Source organism: Trichosurus vulpecula, chromosome 1 (assembly GCF_011100635.1).
Source record: "Trichosurus vulpecula isolate mTriVul1 chromosome 1, mTriVul1.pri, whole genome shotgun sequence".
Taxonomy (NCBI): Eukaryota; Metazoa; Chordata; class Mammalia; order Diprotodontia; family Phalangeridae; genus Trichosurus; species Trichosurus vulpecula.
In genome coordinates this window covers 78,252,851-78,278,700 of record NC_050573.1, presented here as the reverse complement: position 1 = coordinate 78,278,700, position 25,850 = coordinate 78,252,851, and the positions used below count along the sequence as shown (strand labels likewise).

General features: G+C 37.4%; 1 protein-coding gene across 1 annotated transcript in view; it reads right to left on the bottom strand.

Annotated features, from left to right (window-relative positions):
• Positions 1-25,850, bottom strand: part of PBX4 (PBX homeobox 4) — a 66,515-nt gene that overhangs the window by 37,969 nt on the left and 2,696 nt on the right. Inside the window, exon 2 of the mRNA XM_036761166.1 lies at positions 19,961-20,034. Within this exon, the coding sequence (XP_036617061.1) occupies positions 19,961-20,034 (74 nt within the window). The remainder of the gene's footprint in view (positions 1-19,960; positions 20,035-25,850) is intronic.

The window sequence follows — 25,850 nt, the reverse complement described above, 5'->3', positions numbered from 1 at the left end:
TATATATATATATATATATATATATATATATATATATATATATATATATAGACAGAGGGCACAGGGTGAGTTGAATATGAAGGGATGATATCTAAAAAAATAAAACCAAATTAAGGGATGAGAGAGGAACATATTGAGAGAGGGAGAAAGGGAGAGATAGAATGGGGTAAATTATCTCACATAAAAGTGGCAAGAAAAAGCAGTTCTTTGGAAGGGAAGAGGGGGCAGGTGAGGGAATCTTGCTCTCATCGGATTTGACTTGAGGAGGGACTAACACACTCAATTGGGTATCTTACCCCACAGGAAAGGAGGAAGGGATAAAAAAGGGGGTATGACAGAAGGGAGGGCAGATGGGGGAGGAAGTAATCAAAAGCAAACACTTTCGAAAAGGGACAGGGTCAAGGGAGAAAGAATAAAGGGGGACTGGATAGGAGGGAGCAAAATATAGTTAGTCTTTCACAACATGAGTATTGTGGAAGGGCTTTACATAATGATATGCTTGTGACCTATGTTGAGTTGCTTGCCTTCTTAGGGAAGGTGGGTGGGGAGGGAAGAGGGGAGAGAATTTGGAAGATATACAGGCAATGGGGAATAGAAATCTATTTTGCCCTACAAGAAAGTAAGGGAAATGAGGATGGGGGGGAGTGGGGTGACAGAAGGGAGGGCTGAGAGGGGAATGCGGCAATCAGAATATATGCCATCTTGGAGTGGGGGGGAGGGCAAAAATGGGGAGAAAATTTGTAATTCAAAATCTTGGGGAAATCAATGCTGAAAACTAAAAATATTAAATAAATAATAATTAAAAAAGGAAAAATATCATCACTATCAATGTACTTAGGTACACAGAAAAGTTCATTTCTTATAACATTAGTGGAGTTGTGATCTTCTACTTCAAATGACTAGCAGCATCCTTTGTGATGTCAGTCCACCCTCAAAAAAATGCAGTGGTACTATAACAAAAAAAGGCTCAAAGCTGAAACTATCTGAAAGAGTTTTGGGTTGAAATCATACTCCCTATTTCCACACTGGCAACAATTTCAAAGATCCTGGAATACAAAATTTAAAACAAAAACTGTAATAACACTTGTCACAAGATTGCTGTGCTTCTTAAACCTTAAATTGCTATATAATTATGTGTTACTATTATTATTTCATTAAGGTCAGCTTTAAACCAGATTAAATGAGCTTGTTGAAGGACCAGCTTGACTAAATTTGTATCACAAATTTTGAACCGCAAGGGACTTAACAGGATACTTAGCCCAACCTCTTTATTTAACAGTTCAGGAAACTGAGGCCCAGAGAAGTCAATAAAGTATTTTGCATAAGGTCACATAGGAAGGAAGTAGTAGAGCCAATCTAATCCTAGGTGCTTTAAATCTTGTAATCTTTCTACTTAAACATGTTCACCAGTTCATGTCTTTAGAGTAATAAATATTTTAGCTACTATACCCCAAAGAAGTCAATGGCAGAAGAAAAGGATTCATATAAAAATAATGCAGAGCAGCACTTTTTGTTGTAAGTGAAGAAATGGAAACAAAATGGACACCCATCAATTGAGGAATTGTTGGTATGCAAATTGTGGTATATGAAGGTAATGGATAACTGTGCCAAAGAATGACAAAAAGAATTCCAAGAAAATTGGGAAGACATATATGAACTGATGTAGAGGGAAATATTCAGGACCAAGAGAATAATTTACAAAATGATCACAATAATATGAAAGAAAAACTTTCAAAGGCTTCAAAAGGTTGACAAAGTATGATTAGAGGTAGAGAATGAGACATAAAAAAAAAAGAATGAGACATACGGTTTCAGACATTAGGGTACAAGCCTGTAGACAAACCAAACAAAATGTGTATCGTCCAAGGATCAGTGCATCACAGTCCAGTCACCAGATGATGAATTGTTTTGGCCACAACTCACTAAGACAATCTCCCTAGGAACAGAGGGGTTACAATCTGTCTTTATTGGATGGAATACCTATACTGGTGAAATCAGAGATCCTTGAAGTATTAAGGTATGCATAAATGTAGCCTGTCTTTTTCTAACTCCCAAAATGACATTGAGACAACTGGGGAATAATCTCTCCTAATCATTCCTTCTTTTTCATTCTCACTGCTACCATTCTTGTTTTAGTCTCATCACCACAAATCTGGATTACTTTTCTCCCTATTTCTACTCTCTCCCCCTTTGATGCATTCCAATTTTCCTTAAGGTTTCACATTCATTCTGACACTCCTCTATTCAGAAACCTAAAACACACTTACCACAACATGCTTATTCAAGAGCTCAGGTCTTCTTTTACATTATTTTCCTTTCCTAGAATTTAACACCACAATTTATTAACTATTTATTAAGCATATGCTATTGTATAGTAGGTTTTACTGGGAAGACAAAAATGAAACAAGACAGTTCATACTCTCAAGGAAGGCAGATTCTAGTAGGGTGATAAGACAAGTATACAAGTGACCACAGTACAAACTGGAATATTTGAAGTCCAAGGAGAAATCAGGAGACATGAGGGATCAGAGATGACAGAGAAAGATGACAGAGAGGGAGGGAGGGAGGGAGGGAGAGAGAGAGAGAGAGAGAGAGAGAGAGAGAGAGAGAGAGAGAGAGAGAGAGACACTGATTACTTTTAACTGAGAAGGAATCAGAAAAGGCTTCAGTGAAGACAGGACATGAGCTGGGTATATTGAGGTCCAGCTCAAGAACTATCTTCGCCTTGAAGCTTTCTTTGACTTTTCCAGCCTTCATTCATCTGCCTACCTTTTCTGAACTATTATTATGGGATCCTAGTCCTAGAGTCTCTAGAGCCCAGGCCTCTCATTTTACAAATGAAGAAACTATCTCATAGGTTAAGTATTCAAAGTCCATCTTATGCAATTTAGGACTCCATTATAAGACTTCCTTTTATTTTTTAAGGGGGCCACTTGTTCCATGTTAAATCCTATCTCTCCAACTAAACTGTAGGATCTTCAAGAGGCCTGTTCTGTGCTTTTTCTATAAAAATCCAGTCTACAAACAGGAAAACATGAGATCTGTGGTTGAAGAAATGTTAGGTGAAAACTGAAGTACAGGTCAAATTGGATGGCTCTGAGGTCCCTTCTAATTCTACATGTCTGTGATTCTGTGAAAATGACTTACTAGAGAAGTCTTTGGCAAAATCCAATACATATAAGAGTCACAGTTACTGTACTCCCCTTCATGTCCTAATGACATCTTCCAAGCTCATTCTTGCTTTAGCTGAGGCAGGCAACAGAGTCCCCATGCTAGCCCTTTCCTACCTCTTTGGTACTGAAGAATTCCCAGAGCATACCATGGAAACGAACCACTATTGAACGGTTTCCTATCATTGCTAAGGTAGTTTGAAAGAAAGGCTGGGGCTGGGTTTTGTATCATGAAGTGATTCTAAAGAACAAAATTGGGTAGGAAAAGGTAAAAAAGGAGAAATTATCTCATAAAAACAAGGTGTGAAAGGAAGAACTAACATAGAGGAAGCAGGTGGTGGTAGAGACCAGTAATATTGGAACCTTACTGTCATCTGGATTGAGGAAAAAACAACATATATATCTGAAGAGGTTTAGAAGTCTTATAAACTTCTGGAGAGGTGAGAAAACTGGGCGTTGGGGTGGAGGAGGGACTTTTAGAAGAGGTAAAAACAAAAACAAAACCTTTCTACCATATTTTCTCTTGAGAGTCTTCCTACTAAGGCTTGGTTCAACAGAGAAGCTCACATTCTGGGTTAAATAGGTCTTTGTGGGGAAGCTTCAAAACCTAGCCACCACCTCACACTGACTCTATGCGAAAGTAAATTTTGAGTTACAAACCCCAACTCACAATGGAACTTTTCAAATATAAGCTTTTAGTGCTGCCTACATTTTTAGAGACAAAGATGTAAAACATTAGTTTCTTAAAACTGTAGATGTATTTTTGCTTTAAGTTTGCTGAAATTTCTCATTCCTCAATCCACATTTTTTTATATTCTTTTAACAAAGACTCATCAGTCTGTAAAATCACTGCCAAAACACATGGTATTGTGTATTCTCCAGCATAACACTCACTAAATATTCATCAAAATGTAGAATAATTATACTAAGCCAAATGAAATTCCCATCATTTCTAATTAATCGGTAATTAAAATACATAACCACCTAAGGTGCTGAAACCTCACTCAATATGCAAATTAAATTCATTACAATATATTTACATATCATTAATTAAAAATCTGCAATTCTGTAATGAACTGTATGAGATTGCTGATGCCAAAATAAAAATGATATGTCATTTTGTTTAGGCTTGTTTTCCTCTCCAGATATTTTTGCACATGGCAACAGAGCTAAAGAAAAAGATCCCAAAATTTGTAGAAATGGCCACATCAAAGCTTCAGGAAGTACTATCCTTACTTTTAAAAATAAGAATTTGTAAATATACGAACAGCTAAATTTATAGATTAGTTTAGTAATATTACAATTTTAACTAAAAGGCAACATAGGAAAATTGGAGGAAATAAGTTTCTTGTCAGAAGAATCAGAACCTTGCACCAGAACTCTATTTTCTACTACTATATTAATGATGCCCAAGCTGATGGAGATTAATGTCAAAATTACAGCATTTTCCTGACTTTTGTTTTGCAAATAATTTGTCCATTTCACAATGTGGTAACCTGGAAAGAGTCAGTAGACCTGAGTTAAAAGTCTACCTCTGATGCTTACTACCTGTGATTGTAAGCAAGATCACTTAACCTTGGCTGGGCCTCCGTTTCTCCATCTGTAAAATGAGAGAGTTGGATTAGATGGCTTCTGAGATCACTTCTAGTTCTAGAGCTATGACTGCTGACCTCTCCCTCATTATCTTCTACCTTTCAATTTTTTGCCTCTCCCCTTCTTTATATTAAGCCTAAAACTATTTTTCTGCTTATTTCACCCAAAGCTCTTAGTAGCCTTGCAGAGCCAAGAACAGGTTTAATCCTTCTTTCCATATCAAAGACTTTAAAATACAAAGTCAGCAATCATATCCTTCTTTCTGAACATTATCTTTCTGTTAAAACACATGAGTGTATTGGTCTGCTATAGGATAGCTCTATTTCCCACTTTCTGGAACACTAAAACTCCCCAGTAGCTCTCTCATACAAATGATTGTTCAGCTCTGCATACACGCAGCTTTGTGTCTTCTGTAAATTTGATAAGTATGTTTCATTTTTTTATTTGCTTGTTTCCTAAACCTGTGATTTCATTAGTGTGGGAGTTTTAGCTCATAATGACTAATTTCTGCCAATTCAGATCAGGGACCTTCTCTGCCACATACAGGGTCTTGAAGAATTCCTTGGGGCACTGACAGGTTAAGTGACCTGCCCCTTCAGAAGAAGGACTTGAACCCAGATCTTGTTGACTTCAAGGCCAGATCTTTTTCCACTATGTCATGTTGTCCCCTCATGTCTTTATACAAGTAATTAATAAAAAAGGCTGAATGGCCAAGGGCCAAGGATAGATTGTTGTCTCTACTACAGACGTCCTTCCAAGTTGACAACCTTCTGTTAGGGATGACTCTGGTTCCAATCATTTAAATAGTTCCCAATCCACCTAATTATTTCCATCTAATCCAGTCCACATCTCTCCACCTTGTCTATAAAAGTTACATAAGAGACTATATAAAATGCTTTGTGGAAATTCAGGCAGATTATCTCAATGGTATTCCTCTGTTCTACCAGTTTAGTAATCTACCAGTCTTTAGTAACTCTCTCAAAAAAGGAAATGAGGTTAGTCTGGCATGACCTATTCTTTTTTTTTTAATAGTATTTTATTTTTCCCCCAATTACATGTAAAGAAAATTTTTAGCATTCATTTTTACAAGATTTTGAATTCCAAATTTTTCTCCCTTCCTCCTTCCCCTCCCCTCTTCTGAAAATGGTAGGCAGTTTGATATAGCTTATACATATGCTATTATGTAAAAATATTTCCACATTAGCCATAGTTGTGAAAGAAGAAACAGGTCAAAAGGAAAAAAAAAACCCACAAGAAAGAACAAAATAAGTGAAAAAATATGCTTCAATCTGCATTCAGAGTCCATCAGTTCTTTATCTGGATATGGACAGAATTTTCCTTCCTGAGTCTTCTGTATTTGCCTTGTATCATTGTGTTGCTAAGAAGAGCTGAGTCATTCATAGCTGATCATCACACAATGTTACTGATACGGTGTACAATATTTTCCTGGTTCTGCTCATTTCACTTTGCATCAGTTCATACAAGTCTTTCCAAGTTTTTCTGAAATCTGCCTGTTCATCATTTCTCATTGCACAATAGTATTCCATTACATTTACATACCACAACTTGTACCACAACCATTCCCCAATGGATGGGTATCCCCTCAATTTCCAATATTTTGCCACTACAAAAAAGGCTGCTATAAATATTTTTGCACATATAGGTCCTTTTCCCTTTTTTATAATCTTTTTAGGATACAGACCCGGTAGTGGTATTGCTGGAGCAAAGGGTATGCACCGTTTGGTTGTCCTTGGCATTACCTGGTCTTGACAAAGCTATGTTTAAGTGATTGCTGAAAAAGCAAAACCAGAAGAATAAACACAGTGACTACTATAATGTAAATGAAAAGAACATTAAAGAGAAGGTGATAGCTGAGTAATTATAACCACCAATTTTGATCTTGGAGAACAGATAGTGAAAAATACTTCCTTTTGATAGAGAAGTAGGGGCCAATGGAGAAAGACTGGTACATATATTCTCAAATGCAGTAACTATATTAGTTTTCCTCTGTTACAAGGGAGTGTTTAATTAATGGAGAAACATACCCAGAAATAACTGATGTAAAAATGAGGAGCTTTGTGAGCAGGGGAGTTATTTTTTTAATCATTGTTTCATTCATTAGTCCTACCCACCCCGTTTTTATTCTCTTGTTTTTCCCAACATTGTCCTTGACATTCATCCCCCAATCTCAGGTCACAATGAATACTTTAGTGATCCTGATTCTCTTCTTATAAGACTGTTTAAAAGAATGCTTTCACGTTCAGCTTTAATTACCTGTCCTTTCCTTACATCTCTCTTTTATACATGCCTTTTAAAAATTTAAGTTGCTGACTGACTTCCCTATACATACATATTGGTCCTGCTTTTCTTCCCTCTGTTAATAATTTCTGTTTGCGGCTTCAGAATTTTACTCCTGAGAGCTTCTCATCCCTCCTAGGCCAAGGGGACCTCTGTATCCCACAGCAGGTATCTTTTGAAATCTGACAGAATAGCATAGAGGAGAGAGAGAAGGATTTCGATTCAAGAAAAACTCAGTTCAAATACTGCCTCTTTCTGGTATTTATTAGTTATGTAACCAGTGATTTGGCTTCCAACCATATCATTCCCTTGAAACTGCTCTCTCCAAAGTTATTATGATCTCTTAGTTGACAAATCCAACGGACTTTTTTCAATTCTAATTCTCCTTGACTGTCTGCAGCCTTTGACACTTGATCGCTCTCTCCTCCTTGATACTCTTTTCTCTCTCGGTTTTCGGAACACCACTCTCTCCTGGTTCTCTTTCTACCTGACTGCTCCTTCTCTGTCTTCTTTGCCGGTTCCTCTTCCAGATCGCACCCTCTAACCATAGGTGTGCCTCAGGGTTTTGACCTGGGACCTCTTCTCTTCCCCCTCTATACTGCTTCACTTAATTTCATCAGCTCCCATGGTTTTAATTACCCTCTCTATGCTGATGATTCTCAAATCTATCTTTCCCGTTCCAGTCTCTCTGCTGACCTCCAGTTTTCTCACATTTCCAACTACCTTTCAGACATCTTGAACTACATGTCTAGCAGACATCTTAAACTCAACAGCTCCAAAACAGAACTCATCATCTTTCCTCTAAACCCTCCCTCAGTCCCTCAGGCTCATAACCTAGGAATCATCCTAGATTCCTCACTGTCTCTCATTCCCCATGTCCAAACTGTTGCTAAAGACTGCTGATTTCACTTTTGTGAAACTAACATCTCTTGAAAAGGCCCCCTTCTTTCCTCTGATATGGCCACTCCTCTGGTTCAGGTTCTTATCATCTCATACCTTGATTACTGCAATAACCTCCTGGGAGGTAGGGGTGGAGTTGGGGTGGTCCTGCCTGCCTCAAGTCTCTCCTCACTCCAATCCATTATCCACTGAAGTGATTTTCCTAAAGCACAAGCTAGATCAAGTCACTCCCACCCCATCAATAAACTCCAGTGGCTTCCCACTGCTTTCAAGAACAAATGCAAAATGCTTTGTTTGGCATTCAAAGGCCTTCATAACCTAGCCCCTTCTTGTCTTTCCAGTCTTATACCTTACTCCCGACATGTACTCTTCCAAGAACAAGACACTCCATCTCTTGGCTCTGGACATTCTGTCTGGCTGTCTTCCATGTCTGAAATGCTCTCTATCCTCTACTCCAACTAGCAACCTCCCAGTGTCCTTTAAGTACCAACCAATATCCACCTCCTACAGGAAGCCTTCCCTAACCCTGCTTAACCCCAGTGCTTTCTCTCTGGTAATTATTTCCTAGCAGCTAGGTGGTGTAGTGAGTAGAGTACCAACCCTAGAGTCAGGAGGACCTCAGTTCAAATCTGGGCTCAGATACCTGACACACAACCCACTTACTATCTGTATGACCTTGGGCAAGTCATTTAACCCTAATTGCCCTGCCTTCCCCCCCTCCCAAAAAACCCCCAAATCAATTATTTCCTATTTATCCTGTATATAGCCTGCTTTGTATATATTTGTTTGCATGTTGTCTCCCCACTAGATTGTTATCTCCTTGAGGGTAGTAACTATTGCTTCTTTTTGCATCCATCCTCAGAGCTTAGCATAGTGTTTGACACACAGTAGGTGCTTAACAAATGTTTACTGACTGATTTAACATCAATCTGCAAAATGGGGAAAACCTTACCTGTAGTGCTTCCCTCAAAGGATTGTCGTGAGGATCTGAGATATTTATATAGTACTTTTTAAACTTTAAAATGCTATGTGAGTGTTTATTATTATGGTGTAGGTGTCAAACTCAGTTTTCTGCTCATTTTTCACAACTTAAACTCAACAAATGGCATAAAGATCTCATCAATAACATCTGGAAAAGATTATGAGATGGTAATATATAACTGGAAGGACCCATTAGAAAAAAATTTAAGGACATGAGCAAGAATAGCATAGAATAAAAGAAGGCAATTACATTTAAATTTTATTTACATTTGTTACAAATATATTTCCTTTTGAATTGTTTAGAAGGCAATACTCAAACTCTTCACTTTAAATGTTTTAAACTAATGATGACATTGGCATGAAGGAGAGAGAAGGTTGAGGATAATAAACTTTAGGCTGTGCTGTATTGGGAGTACCCAGACAGTGTATCTTTTTAAAGAAACTGAAGTTAGTTAAAACTAAGACTTGATTTAATCAAATACTCTGTGGAAGATCAAAATAGAAAAGTTCAATTAAAATCAACTCAAAAATCAGAAGTTAGGAATGGAGAGCTTCACCTTGGAAAGTAACATTCTGAAGCCCTTTCTCTTTGTAGGTATAAGTCTTCAACCTATTCCCATTGTAGCACTGAAGTTACTTTAGACCTGAAGCAAGGTGGAGCTATGATTAAGCTCAATATCTTCTGTGGCTAGCTATAGGCACAATGTACAGCATGGGAAATCCCTGCAGAGACCTTAGCAAGTTGGGCAAGGAGCACAAGGTTAGTGCTGGGCTTGTACAGTGGACTTATACTTGATGTTTAAGATGTTTCTAGAGCCATAAAAGTAGCTTTTAAATATGGGCAAGGCTAGGGTAAAGCCGGAGGGTGAAAGGAGAAAGTCACATTCCACGGAACATACAACATCCTTGGACAGCAATACTGTAAAGATAATCAACTTTGAAAGTCTTAGTAACTTTAACCAACAGTATAACCAACCACAATTCCAAAGGACTCATGATGAAGTGTGCTACCTATCTCCAGAAAGAGCTGAATGGACTCAGAGTGCAGACTGAAGCATATTTTCATTATTTCTTTTTCTATTTTTTAACATGGCTAATGTGGGAATTTGTTATGCCTGACTTTATATATTTGTAAGGAGGCTTGTTTTCTTTGCCTTCTCAAAGGGTGGGGGGAGAAGGAGGGGAAAGGAAGATAATTCAAGATTGAAAATTAATTTTTTTAAATTTTTATTAATTTTAAACTTAAATACAAAATGAGAAGAAAAAAAGAACATTTCCATATACACAGCAGAACATAAAAGAGGATTCAATATAAAATAATAAATTTCCATTTCAAGAAAACCTGCATAATAAATACCACATATTGTTTTCAAAGCTACCCCAGTTTTCTTTGCTTCCTTCTAGGTTTTCTTTTGTTCTCTGCTGTGCACTATTTTTTCTCCCCCCCGCCCAAGCTAGAGAAGGCAACAATTAAATGAACACACACACACACGTATACATATAAATAGATGTCTATAAGCATACACACATATATAAGACTGTACTATGTATATTTCCACTTGTCATCTCTTTCTCTGGAGGTGTATAGCATCTTCCTTCATAGGTTGAAGTCTTTCCATGTTTTTCCAAATCAACCAGTTCATTATTTCCTACACTACAGCAGTATTCCAACACAATCACATCCTGTCTGAAAGATTATCTATGAAAGTCTTCCCCCAGTTTTCTGCATTCCTTCTATTCTTAGCTACAATGGTTTTATTTATACAAGAAAATTTTAATTTAAAATAATTGAAATTATCCATTTTATACTTCAACAATGCTCTTACCTTTAATACAGTTTAAGGTCTGATATGCTTTAACCCATTTCTAATAAGAATAAGGTTCCAGCACTACCTGCCCTCCCCCCAACTTGCTTCAGAATTGAAAATTTAAAAAAAAATTTTTTAAAGGAAGATCACTCATAGTTGAGTGGAGGATGAACTGGCCTGGAGAAAAATTTGAGGCAGGCAGACAACCAAAAGGGCTGAGATGATAAAGACCTAAACTAGGTGGTAGCAGTGTCATATACAGGAGATATTTCAAAGGTAAAATCAATCAACTGGCAACAGATTGGATAGGGAATATGAGACAGTGGGGAGTAGAGGATAACATGTACTGTGAGCTTGTGTGATTTGGAAGATGATGATGCCCTCAAAAATAATAGGGAAGCAAAGAGATCATGAAAAAGGGAAAAGCACCCACATGTACAAAAATATTTATAGCACCTCTTTTGGTGGTGGCAAAGAATTGGAAATTCAGAGGATGCCCATCAATTGTGAAATGGCTGAACAAGTGGTGGTATATAAATATGATAGAATACCACTGTTCTGTAAGAAATGATAAGCAGGCAGATTTGGAAAGACTTACATGAACTGACGCTGAGTGAAGTGAGCAGAACCAGGAGAACACTGCACACAGCAACAGCAACATTGTGTGATGATCAACTATGATAGACTTATCTCTTCTCAGCAATACAACGATCCAAGACAATTCCAAAAGACTTGTGATGGAAAATGCTAACCACATCTAGAGAAAGAACTATGGAGTTTGAATCCAGATTGAAGCATACTATTTTCACTTTTTTTTGTTTTCTTTCTTTCTCATGGTTTTTCCCTTTTGTTCTGATTTTTCTTTCACAACAATGACTAATGTGGAAATATGCTTAACATGATTGTACATATATAACTTATATCAGACTGCTTGCTGTCTTGAGGAGGGGGGAGGGAAGGAAAAATTTGGAACTCAAAATTTTACAAAAATTAATGTTGAAAACTATCTTTACATGTAATTGGAAAAAAAACACTATTAAGGAAAAAATAATAATATGGAAGTTCAGAAGTGGGGAGGGTTTAGAAGAAAGAACAATAAGTTTCATTTCGATCATGCTGAGTTTAAGGTATCTATGGTATATGTCCAGTTCAAGATGTCGAAAAGGCAGGTGTAGATGGGATACTGGAAGTCAGGAGAGAAGTTAGGGCTGAACAAACAGATCTGAGAATCATCTGTATAGAAATAATAACTGAGTCATTTGGATCAATTGAATAATTGAAATGAAAGCTTATGAGATCACCAAAAGTACAGAGGGGAAAAAAGAAAAAGGCCCAGCACACAGCCTTGGAGAATACCTAGCAGGTGTGTCCTAGAATAGATGAAGATACATCAAAAGAAAATGAAGACTGATCAGACAAGAGGAGAACCAAGAGAAAAGTGTCATGAAAACCTAGAGTGAGAAGAGGATGATCAAGAGTGTCAAAGGCTACAGAGAGGTCAAGAAAGATAAGGAATGAGAAAAAGCTAGGAAAAGGCCCATTTGCACCTTAAAATGCAAGCAAATCAGATAGTTTAGTTTGTTTAGTGCTACTGCACTAAAGATCACAATTTTGTATCTGAAGCAACATGACACAGTTGATGGGAGGGGAGGGTCATTGATTTTATACCACCAAAGTTCTGTAGTCAAATCTAGATCAACCTACTTAAGCTAGCACACTACTCACAGAAAAACGGTGAATTGTGGTCAGCAAGAAATGAGGTGTTCCATTATGTTATAAATTATTTATAGTAATTCCTTTGAAACAGGGTGGGTTTTTTTTTGTTTGTTTTGTGCTATCAAAGCACATTAAGGATATACTTGGCACAAGCACAATCCTGGCAAAGTAAAGCCTTGCTGGATAGTCCTTAAAATGACTTCTGATTGATTACATATACAGCAAATCCAGCACTGTACTAGAAGACAAAAGCAAGTACTTGAAATGTATTTCAAGCAAGATAGCTAAGCCTGAAGCAACACAAAGTAGAAGAGCATGAGCTGGAATTAGTCAATAAAGGCTTCTTGGAAGAGGTTCTATGCTCAGTCCTACCTGTCCAGACTTATTATACATTACACCCCTTCCTGTATTTTACATTCCAGCTAAACTGGCCAATTTCCTGTTCCCAGAACAATATTCTATGTACTCTTTTAATGTCTTTGTACAGCTTTTCCCCCATACCTGAAATGTACTCCCTCTTCACCTTCCCCTTAATTCCTAGCTTCCTTCAAAGCTCAGCTCAAGGCCAGCTTCTATATGAGGAACTTTCCTGAAACCTCAAGCTACCAGGGCCTACCCCCTCCTCATTACTTTGTATTTACTTTATAAACAGTTTGCATTTCCTCAGATGAGTGTGTGTTATTTCTTCCCAACAGAAAGTAAGCTCCACAAATTCTTGTAGGCATATATAATGTCCTCTACTTCTTTACTACAAAAGAATTTGTCATTTAATAAGCACTTACCAAGTAAAAGAAAAAAGTGGGTTATCAGAGAGAAAGGAAGAGTTTCGCCTGGAAGTAGATGAATATCAGCAAAAAAGGCTGCTCATACCAAGGGCACATTTAAGTTTAGAGTGTTCTCTTTGGTCCTTAGAACACTTACAAGTTAGTTCTCTCTCTCTCTCTCTCTCTCTCTCACACACACACACACACACACACACACACACACACACACATACAGACACACACGCAGTAGTAAAAAATACTGTAATATCTGATTACCTATACAAGACTATAATGAAATGTGCTGGATTAACTATTAATTAGAGAAATGCAAATCAAAACAATTCTGAGGTACCACATCATACCTATCAGACTGGCTAACATGACAAAACAGGAAAATGATAAATGCTAGAGAAGATGTGGGAAAACTGAACACTAATGCATTGTTGGTAGAGTTGTGAAAACTGATCCAACCATTCTGGAGAACGATTTGGAACTATGCCCAAAGGGCTATAAAAATGTGCATACAGCAACACCACTTCTAGACCTGTATCCCAAAGAGATCATAAAAATGAGGAAAGGACCTACATAAACAAAAACATTTATAGCAGCTCTTTTTGTGGTGGCCAAGAATTGGAAATTGAGGAGATACACATCAATTGTGGAATGGCTGAACAAGCTGTGGTGTATGAATGAAATGGAATACTATTGTTCCATAAGAAATGACGAGCAGGCAGACTTCAGAAAAACCTGGAAAGACCTACATGAACTGATGCTGAATAAAGTGAGCTGAACCAAGAGAACATTGTACACAGTAACAGCAACATGTGCGATGACTAACTTTGATAGACTTATCTCTTCTCAGCAATCTAAGACAATTCCAAAAGACTCAAGATGGAAAATACTAACCACATCCAGAAAAAGAACTATGGCATCTGAATGCAGATCGAAGCATATTATTTGCTTTCTCTTTTTTTTGTTTCTTCTTTCTTGAGGTCCTCCCATTGGTTTTAATTCTTCTTTACAACATGACTAATGTGAAAATATGTTTAATATGAATGTGTGTGTAGAGCCTATACTAGAGTGCATGCTGTCTTAGGGAGGAGGGAGGGAGAGAAAATTTGGAACTCAAAATCTTATGGAAGTGAATGTCGAAAACTAAAAAAAATAAGTAATAATTTAAAAAATAAAAAGAAATGTCTTGGATTAAATTATTCTTAACCTGGGGCGGAGCCAAGATGGCAGCTGGTAAGCAGGGACTAGCGTGAGCTCCATACCGAGTCCCTCCAAAAACCTATAAAAAAATGGCTCGAACCAATCCTAGAACGGCAGAACCCACAAAACAGCAGAGGGAAGTGGGGCTCCAGCCCAGGGCGGCCTGGATGGTCTCTGGGTGAGGTCTATCCCACACGGAGCTGGGAGCGGAGTGGAGCGGAGTCCAGCCTGAGCGGCGAGGACCGGCGGGACCAGCAACCGGGCAGAGCATGCCCTAGCGCCCTGATTCAGTGAGCTGCGGCAGTTACGAGACTTCTCAACCCACAAACACCAAAGACTGCTGAGAAGGTTAGTGGGAAAAGCTGCGGGAGTGGAAGGAGTGGGGCAGCCAAGGCTGTTGTTGCTTCCGGTCCCAGGCCCACCTGGTGGGAGGAATTAAGTGGCGGATCAGAGCAGGAGTGAAGAGCCTGCTGAAGATCTAAGCCCAGTCCGGGTTGGAGGTTGGGAAAGGAGCAGTGCTGGTGTGGCAGAGCCGACACCTCCCCCCCAAACGTGGAACATAGAACTCTCTAGTCTACAAGCAGTCATACCCCACTGAAAAACTCAAAGGTCAAGTTAGTTGGCTGGGAATATGGCCAGGCAGCGAAAACGCACCGAGATTCAGTCTCAGACTTTGGATTCTTTCTTTGCTGACAAAGACCACCAAAACATACAGCCTAAAGAAGTCAATAAAGTGCAAGAGCCTACACCAAAAGCTTCCAAGAAAAACATGAACTGGTCCCAGGCCATGGAAGAGCTCAAAAAGGATTTGGAAAAGCAAGTTAGAGAAGTAGAGGAAAAATTGGGAAAAGAAATGAGAAGGATGTGAGAAAACCATGAAAAACAAGTCAATGACTTGCTAAAGGAGACCCAAAAAAATACTGAAAAATACACTGAAGAAAACAACACCTTAAAAAACAGACTAACTCAAATGGCAAAAGAGCTCCAAAAAGCCAATGAGGAGAAGAATGCCTTGAAAGGCAGAATTAGCCAAATGGAAAAGGAGGTCCAAAATACCACTGAAGAAAATACTACCTTAAAAATTAGATTGGAGCAAGTGGAAGCTAGTGACTTTATGAGAAATCAAGATATTATAAAACAGAACCAAAGGAATGAAAAAATGGAAGACAATGTGAAATATCTCATTGGAAAAACCACTGACCTGGAAAATAGATCCAGGAGAGATAATTTAAAAATTATTGGACTGCCTGAAAGCCATGATCAAAAAAGGAGCCTAGATATCATCTTTCAAGAAATTATCAAGGAGAACTGCCCTGATATTCTAGAGCCACAGGGCAAAATAGAAATTGAAAGGATCCATCAATCGCCTCCACAAATAGATCCCAAAAAGAAATCTCACAGGAATATTGTCGCCAAATTCCAGAGCTCCCAGATCAAGAAGAAAATACTGCAAGCAGCCAGAAAGAAACAATTTGAGTATTGTGGAAACCCAACCAGAATAACCCAAGATCTGGCAGCCTCTACATTAAGAGATCGAAGGGCTTGGAATACGATATTCCGAAGGTCAATGGAGCTAGGATTAAAACCTAGAATCACCTACCCAGCAAAACTGAGTATCATGCTCCAAGGCAAAATATGGATTTTCAATAAAATAGAGGACTTTCAAGCTTTCTCAGTGAAAAGACCAGAACTGAATAGAAAATTTGACTTTCAAACACAAGAATCAAGAGAAGCATGAAAAGGTAATCAAGAAATTGCAAGGGACTTACTAAAGGTGAACTGTTTTGTTGATACTCCTACATGGAAAGATGACAAGTATGATTCATGAGACCTCAGTTTTAGGGTAGCTGAAGGGAATATGCATACATATATGTTTATGTATATATATGGATGAATGTGTATGTATGTATATATCTATGTGTATATATATATATATATATATATATATAGAGAGAGAGAGAGAGAGAGAGAGAGAGAGAGAGAGAGAGGGAGGGAGGGAGAGGACACAGGGTAAGTTGAAGATGAAGGGAAGACATCTAAAAGAAATAAAATCAAATTAAGGGATGAGAGAGGAACATACTTAGAGAGGGAGATAAGGAGAGATAGAATGGGGTGGATTATCTCGCATAAAGGTGGTAAGAGGAAGCAGTTCTGTGGGAGGAGGGGAGAGGGCAGGTGAGGGGGGAATGAGTGAACATTGCTCTCATCAGATTTGGCCTAAGGAGGGAATACCATACATACCCAATTGGGAATCTTATCCCACAGGAAAGAAGATAAAAAAAAATGGGGGGGATAATGGAGGGGAGGGCTGATGGGGGTGGAGGTAGTCAAAAACAAACATTTTTGAAAGGGGACAGGGTCAAGGGAGAAAATTTAATAAAGGGGGATGGGTTGGGAAGGAGCAAAATATAGTAAGTCTTTCACAACATGAGTATTGTGGAAGGGTTATACATAATGATACACATGTGGCCTATGTTGAACTGCTTGACTTCTTAGGGAGGGTGGGTGGGAAGGGAAGAGGGGAGAGAATTTGGAACTCAAAGTTTTAAAAACAGATGTTCAAAAACAAAAAAAAATGTTTTTACATGCAACTAGAAAATAAGATACACAGGCAATGGGGTGTAGAAATTTATCTTGCCCTACAAGAAAGGAAGGGAAAAGGAGATGGGAGGGGAGTGGGGTGGCAGAGGGGAGGGCTGACTGGGGAACAGGGCAACCAGAATATACGCCATCTTGGAGTGGGGGGAGGGTAGAAATGGGGAGAAAATCTGTAATTCAAAGTCTTGTGAAAATCAATGCTGAAAACTAAGTATGTTAAATAAATTTAAAAAAGAAGAAAAAAAGAATTCAAGTTAAAAAAAATAAAGAATTTATTTTAAATAAAAAAAAAATTATTCTTAACCTGACTTACTCCAACAAGTGAATAATCAACAAAGTGAGAAATCAGAAACCAGTTTTTAGTTATAGTTATGTTATATATGCTGTCTTTAGAAATGTAAAAATTATTAAAATGCTTCTTCACATAACAAACTATGTATGGACAAGGATCATTTTATTTGATGTCACCTAATCTCCACATCACATTGTACAATATACTCTACAAATTATCCTCCTGCTGCTGAATCTCCTAAGTTTAACAACAATGTAGAACTCTACATTTAGTACCCTGCAGAAAGAGTTACCATCAAAAGCATTTAAGTAGCCACAAGTTCATGCACTACACTTGGAGTTACACAAAACAAATTAAAATGACACATAATAGTCACTGCCCCCTAGGAACCAAAAATCTAGAAATTAAGAGAAACAAGGATCCAGATAGAGGAACCAATGAACTAAAGCTGAATAGATAGATCCTTTAAACATAAGTCCACATAATCTCATAGAGACAATGCTATGACCAAAAGCTACATTTCCTAGATTAGATTCTGAAGAAAAAGAAGCTGTATGACAATTGCATTATTTTACTTTATAATGGTTAAAAAGTAAATCTTGGCAACTGCTTTAGGATGATATGTATTAAATCACAGAAGTGTGTGTGTGAGCAATGTGTGCAACTTTGGGCAAAATGTCTTCTCTTTTTCAGATTCTCAGGCAATAGAAATTTCATACACTTTTTTTTAAACTAACCATTCAAAGTAGGAACATTGCTTAGCCAATCTATTATGCAGAAAGTTGAAGGGACAACAAAGGAAGTATGAGGGAGGGATTTGGAGGACAATTATTTCTTAAACCAATTCACTGGTAGAAAAAGAAGCTTGTGTGACTAGGTCACAAAGAGAGTCTAACCCTTCTGCTACATTATGTCCAGGCTTTTGTTTGCTGGAAGCTGTAACATCTGCTCCCCATAATTTAAATAAGGAATAGACAGGTCATCAGACATTCACAAATCTATAAGACTAAAAGAAATTCAGCAAATTTAAAGCAAAGGCTTTAAAAATCAACTATGTTGACTGGTTAGAAGCACACTAAAGATAATCAAAGCACACATGCATATACGCACTTGCACACGTGCACACACACATCTATATATGTATGTGCTTTGAAAGTAAAGAAAGGTGAAAGTGAATGTTATGCTCTCCTGATTCACTTGGTCACCTTAAATAACCAATATAGTGAAATATAACCATACAAGGACTCACATAAGAAGATAATTTGTGCAATCTGCTTAATAGAGTAAGCTAATTTTCAAACCACTGATGGCAGCCTGAGGAAGATAAAGGTCTTATTTTAGGAACAAATAAAAAGGCAGCAATTCATTTTTCAATGAAAAAAGTATCAAAATACACTGTTTCTCAATTACCATGTGAAACTCAAATGCAAGCTCCAAGTTGTATTCTTTTTAACAAGAGTGAGAATATGTAATTTATTCCTGCTATTTCAACTACCTTCCAAAAGCAAAACAATTTTATTCAAGGTACATATTCCAATCACAAGCTACATCCTTTCAAGCTAATTCATACAAGACCAATTCTCTTTAAGAAATCAAGTAACAATCTTCACTATCAATTTTCATTGTACCTTGATTTGATCTTGTTTTCTCTCCTAAACTGTTCTTATTCTATTTTTTGTTTTAGTTTTTTAAGAAATTATTTAGCATTTTATTTTTTCCCCAATTACATGTAAAAACAATTTTTAACATTTGTTTTTTTTTTTTAATTTTGAGTTCCAAATTCTCTTTTTCTAACTGAAATCATAGTGTTTGCTTCAGAGTTACATAACCTAATTTTAAACACAGCCGTTGACTTACTGGCTTCAGAGTTTAAACAGTGCTCCACATTCACCCTATCACTTCATCCTCATGACAATCCCTTTCAGTAGATTGTGCAAGTAAGCACTATTATTCCTAATTTACAGATGGGGAAACTGAAAAATAAAGAGGTAGTGACAAAGTTTCATACACAGTAATGCAGTCAAGACTATTCCATCTCCAGGACTCTTTCCATTAAACCAGAGCTGTTTTTAGTTTTTAGTTCCATAATAATTCCCCTCCCAAAACACTACAGCCATCTTGCTACTTATTAACAACATACCTCTGCCATGGGCCCCTCTGCTTCTTGGCTTCTTTAACTTCTCTCAAGATCTGGTTCAAGTTCCACCTCCTCTCCAGGTCTTTCCAGGGCCCTCCCTCCACTCCATCTGCTTTGTGTATATACTTTGTATCTAGCTTGTACGTACTCAGTTCTTTACATGCTGCCTCTCCCCGACCAATTGCCCAATATTTCCTGCTCCTATCATAGATCTGAAGCTGATCTTTGGAACACAACCAGAATAATCCTTCTTTCTCAAGTAATGATACTTCTTTCTGTTTTGCCTCCCAACAAAGTTGTAGTAATCACCATTATATCAAGGTTGCACATATATGAAACCTGTTAGATAAGCCATAAAAAATAATTCACCACCAAAGGTATGATAGGTTAAGAAATAAGTTTTTAGACTCGGCCAGAAGCTAAAGATCAAGTAAAAGTAGTGTTCTTCAAGCCCAATAGGAGACAATTTTCCCCCACAAAGAATAAATTACCTGTCTTTTCCTTGATCTCACAGAGAACACTGAAGAGAGCGGGCTTCATTCGATGGCAATTCAAGGCATGTTTTCTGAAAAGAAAGTTGAAAAATAGAAAAGATGGACATCAGGTCCAAAATCAATCAATCAAACATTTATCAAGTGTCTACTACAGCTAGGCATTGGGGATACAAACACAAAAATGAAAGCCACTGCCTTCAAGAAGCTTACATCTACTGAGGGCTACGACACACATGAGTATATACAAAATGTATTCAAAATAAATACATATTCGGCTCTGCATATGAAGAAAACAAACAAAACCTTGCGTGTCGGGGGGTGGGGGGGGGTGGGACATGGACAAAACCAACCTAAACTGGTTCACTTGCTTTATAGCGTCTGGACCTTGCTTCTCAAACACTAAGTATGTTCTTTAAATATAAATGGTCCTAATCACTTTTCCTACCCCAGACTGATGGAAATGCCATGCATGCAGAGGCCAGGCTTCCCCTTCTGGGACCACCATTGAGGTTACTCAGGATGATCTCACCCTTCTTCCTGGAACACTGTTATCAGCGTTCCATTCAGAGCACTGTTGTGGCCCAGTATTACAATATGTCCAGAAATATCCAACTATATTTTAAGCACTTTTGAAGTGCTTAAAGTGTTAAAATTCATTTTCCTCTTGTGTTTTAAAGTTTACAACTGACTTTCCTCACAACAATCCTGTGAAGTAGGCAGCACAAGTATCTCAGAATCTCAGTTAGAAGGGAACCTGATGGGTCACCTAACGTCATCACACCTGAGAAAGGATTCTCTGTACAACAACTGCAACAGGTAGAATGTAGTCTTTTCCTGAATGCCTCTGAGAAGGAACCCAAAATATTACTATCACCATTTTGCAGACAAGAAAAGCCAGAGAAGTCCAGTGGCAAGCAGTCACTGCACCAGAAGGCTCTGAAGCTAGTATCCTTTTTGCTATGCCATGATAGCAAGTAACGCTCAACAAAAACTAAAATGGAAACTATGTCTACCTTTAATCTATTTTACATTTCTAATGTTAAAATGTTTTATTAGGTGAAATCCTAATGGCTTGTTTCAAGCTTTGCTAGTATTTACTACATACTTACTCATAAATTTAATCTTTTTGGCAGCTAAATATTTTACAGCTAAAATAGGAACAGAGGTAGAAGAAACTGGGTAAATTGTTACCACTTGCTGTTGAAGTAGCATAAGCAGTTATTATGTATTCTCTTTAACATGGAAGAAAGAAAACAATTGTTCAGTTCTCTTAAGATGAATTTCTGCTGCTCTTCACAACCTCAGCAGCCCACCTTGAAGGCAAGTTAAATCCAATCTTCCATGATTTCATCAGTATGGTTACACCTTTCAGCAACCCAGACTGCAACCTCCCTTCATGTCACAGTAGGCCATTTCATGATTTGCTGTGGTCAAAAATTTCTTAATCCCAGTGGCCAACTTTTTGGTGCTAATCCTCTCCAAATTTAGCCGGGGGCTGGGGGGGGAGGGGCTCCATGGAGCTTCTACTCAAGCCTTTTCTATCTTTTCAGGACCATAAGACATTGGGCTGCATTGTCATTGCCTTCTATAACCCAATATGACCCACAATGTTCATTTCCAGTGGAGGGAAGGTAAGTTATCATTGGTTCAAAACAAAACAAAAAACTGCTCCTTACTACTAGAGATGTGAAAAGAGGAGGGAGGCTACAAGAATGTGAAATGTCCATTAGTATGTTAAAAATTTCCCTCTTATAAAAATCTTGTATTAGAGGCAACATGATATAGTGGATGGAGAATTGGCCTTGAATTCTGGAAGACCTGAGTTGAAGTCCTAATCTCTAACATATACAAGCTCAGTGAACCTATGCAAGGAAACAAAACTTTCAATGCTCCCAAGCAACTCTTTAAGACCATCTGTAAGTTGCAAAGCAGGCACCCATTTGCATGGATAGATGGAAGTTCCTTACCTGGGTTTTCCCTATATCACTGAAATCAAAGACTAGGATAAGAAAAAAATCTTGTCACTGGTGTCAACAACTTGATGAAATAGAAAACAGATGAAACTGGAAGTCAGGCCATCTGGGACCTAGTCTAATCAAATGCCACTAACTATAACCTTGGGTAAGGCACTTAATTCCTCTGGGCATTCTTTAGTTTCCTCTTTTCTTAAATAAAGAGTTTAGGTCAGAAAATCTCTAAGCTCACTCACTCATAGCTTTATAATGAAAAGCCCTTAGCAAAGAACCATGCACTAGAATAATATTCTATAGGCCTTTATGACAAAGTTCCAACTAATTACAGTCAGACTCTTCCCCAATGGCCTTCTAAGTGGGTAAAACAATCAGCACATTTCACTTTAGATACACACTAACATGATCTGCAGTATAGAAATACTACCAAAAACATAAATATATCTTTTACTCTCCAAATGTAAAAATTAAGTTCAAATTCTGGCTTCCACAAGTTTTATGTTTTAATTTTTAGCCTGGACTCTATTTTTTCCCACAGCACAAATAAAAAAGGTTTGGGGAATTTAATTTGTGAAGACAAACATTTCCATATACAGTTGCATAGTATGGCCAACAACTCATTCAAGAAGATAGGCAATCTTACAAAATATCTCAATGAAATGTTCAACCCTCATTTCTAAATATGTATGGCCCTTTACTGGAGGTAGTCAGCAACTTTCAACAACTACCTATTATAGACAAAGCACTAAACTGGAGGAGAGGGGGCCAAAAGAAGTAGAAAACATGACCCCTAATCTCAAGAAGCTTAAATCTGGGGAGGAAGGATACTCACAGAGATACAAAAAATCCCATTTACAAAGGAAAGCAAACAGGTACCAAACAATAGAAAATAGTAGAGAAAATGTAATTGCTGAAGGAGCACTTCATAGAGAAATGTAAGGAGGGGTGAGTTAGAAGAGTCACTGTGCTACACACTTAATAAAACCCCCTCTATATCAAGAAAATGAATTAGAGAAAAGTTGTTCTTGGTCCTTATCATATGGCACCATTCTAATATTGGGCATAGTCTTCAGAGAAGACAAAAAGTACAATTTGAGGGTGTGTATTTTAATATTTTCTTTAAAGCATTATGTATATGTATATATCTGTACATATACATAAACATGGACTGCATATATCTGTATAAATGAACCTGTTCATTTACACGTCTTTTCAGAAGCAAACTGAATCTTGCTTATATTCCTAATGAATTCAACACTACTTTAAAAGGGTTGTTGCTAAGATTCTAGATTTAAAACAATGCCTCAAAACACTTAGAAATGCAAAAAAAAAAAAAGTTTTTAAATGAAGAAAATTACCAGGATCACTGCCGGCCATGTTTCTTCTGAGGATAGTCCAAACTATGATGGGGCCATTATGGTTTATCGGAAACGGAAGATCAATATCTAAACCCAGCAAACAGCCTGAGAACAAAGACAGCTGACAGCTAAAGCCTAGTGGCTGCTATTGTCCTCCCTTAAGTCTTTAACTGGCTGGTTGGACCTAAGGAGTCCTTAGTAGCTAAGGCAATTGATAAATTCAACAAATATTTATTATGTTCCTACTAGGAAAAAGGCACTATGCTCAGGCCAACGTACACACACACACACACACACACACACACACACACACACAAATAAGCCGGAGTCCACACCTAATCAAGCTCCCCATCCCTACTCCCAAATTCAATGTTTGAAGGGGAGAATCAGTATAAATAACCCAAAACAGAAGTCTGTCACAGAATCACAGATTTAGAACCAGAAAGAGCATCAGAAGTTATCAGTGGCAACCTCCTCATTTCAAAAATGAGGAAACTGAGGCCCAGAAGGGAGGTTAAGTGATGTGCCCAAGCTCACACAGATAATAAGTAGCAGAGCTGGAATTTGAACTTGTGAACTTGGGTACTAAGTCCTGCATTCTTTTCTTGGTTGCTATAAATCACTTTTTGTATTTTTGTTTAATTTCACACTGCCACAAACTTTCACGGCCCACTTCAGCTCTAAATCTTATGATCTTCTTCAAATAAATACAAAAATGCACACAAATAATTTGGGTACTGGCTCTAAGAATATTTTTAAAAAGTATCTTTACATTTATTTGATATTTCCAATTTACTAATTGAAATTGAATCCAGATTTTAAAAGATTAGGAATTAATCCACGGGCAAGCAAAACAACAGAGCAGAGCCAGAACTTAGTAATCATCTAGTAAACTCCCACCTGAAATTGGAATCCCTGACATTCCAGACAGTTTCTGTTTGAAGAACTTCATGGACAAGGAATTTTCTATTTCCCAACACAAGCACATTCTGTTTTGAGACAGTTCTAAGCGTCTTCTAATACAGAGTCAAAATCTGCCTCCCTGTAACTTCTATTCACTTGTCCTAGTTCTATCCTCTTGGGACAGGTATAATTAAATAAAATTTTTCTTCAAGACAACTTTCAGATATTTGAAGAAAGTGACAGTGTTGTCCCTAGGTCTTTATATGTCCTGTGGTCATCCTTATCACCCTCCTTTTGATACACACCAGTTTATTAATGTCCTTCCTAAAATGGTGGTGAGCCCAGTAAATGATTATTAGTTAAACTACAGATCTCTACAACTGAATACTTAATAGAACTCTGTATGACCAATTCAAAAAGAAAAGAAAAATTCAGGGAAACTTTACCTTCAAACTTATAAAGAAAAAAATGAAAGTCTTCAAAGAGATATCAGCAAGTTTGATTAATTTGCTTTAAAAAACATATGAATACCAAATGTCTTTCACTTTCAGGAACACAAAATCCATCAAATTTTGTATTCCAAATACATATTATACAAATTATACATATTATACAAATAAAAATACCTATAACACCAGAAAAAGATCATTTGATATATGCTCACAGCTATTTATATATGTTTATATGTATACATTAACACATACATACACATATACATAAACGTACTTCATAAATTTTTACCCTGTAACTCTCTTTAAAATTGCTCAGTGGTCATTTTCTATTACACTGAGATCATACTAGCCACTGGAATGATATTATACAGACTAATAGTTAAAGCTACCAGTATGAGAAACTATCTTATCTTAGACCCACAGAAGCCTGGTTTACTTGAATTTAAAATCAACTAAAAACATTAAACAACAGGTCACAAATTCAATGTCTGGGTCACCAGTAGTTAAGTCCAAAATTGTTTATTATTTGCGTTCAATGATTCTTCCATTTACCAGCAAAGAAAACCACAATACTTTATCAAATAATGCGAAATAATATCAATACAGACCCTTGTGATTAATTTAATGTTCATTAAATCTACAAGAACATCACATTCTCAAAGTCTTTCATTTTTCACATTAAAGAACTAAGCAATTCATTCTATGTAAACAGTAATACTAATGAGTACCATTACTCAAAGCTTTTCAACTGGATAAACATTGGCTGACTTTCCATCCCTACCATTGTCCTATAGTTTCCCATCTCTGTACCTAGGTTCATATTACCTACAATGCCTGGAATGCATTCTCTGGCCTCACCCCAACTTTGTCTGCACAAATATCTCTTTTACTACAATGCTCTATTCAAGTGCCACTTCTTACCTGAAGCTTTTCCTGATCACTATCCCCACCCTAGGTGAAAGTAATCTTTCCTTTTTTAAAGTTCTCATAGCATTTTGATTGGACTGATGCTTGACATTTATGTGCTAAGCACTTTACAAATATTATCTCCTTTAATTCTCACAACAACCCTGGGAGATAGGTGCTATTATTATCTCCCTTTTCACAGTTGAGGAAACTGAAGCAGACAGAGGCAAAATGACTTGCCCAGGATTACACAGCTAGGAAGTGTCTGAGGCTGTATTTGGACTCAGCTCTTCCGGAC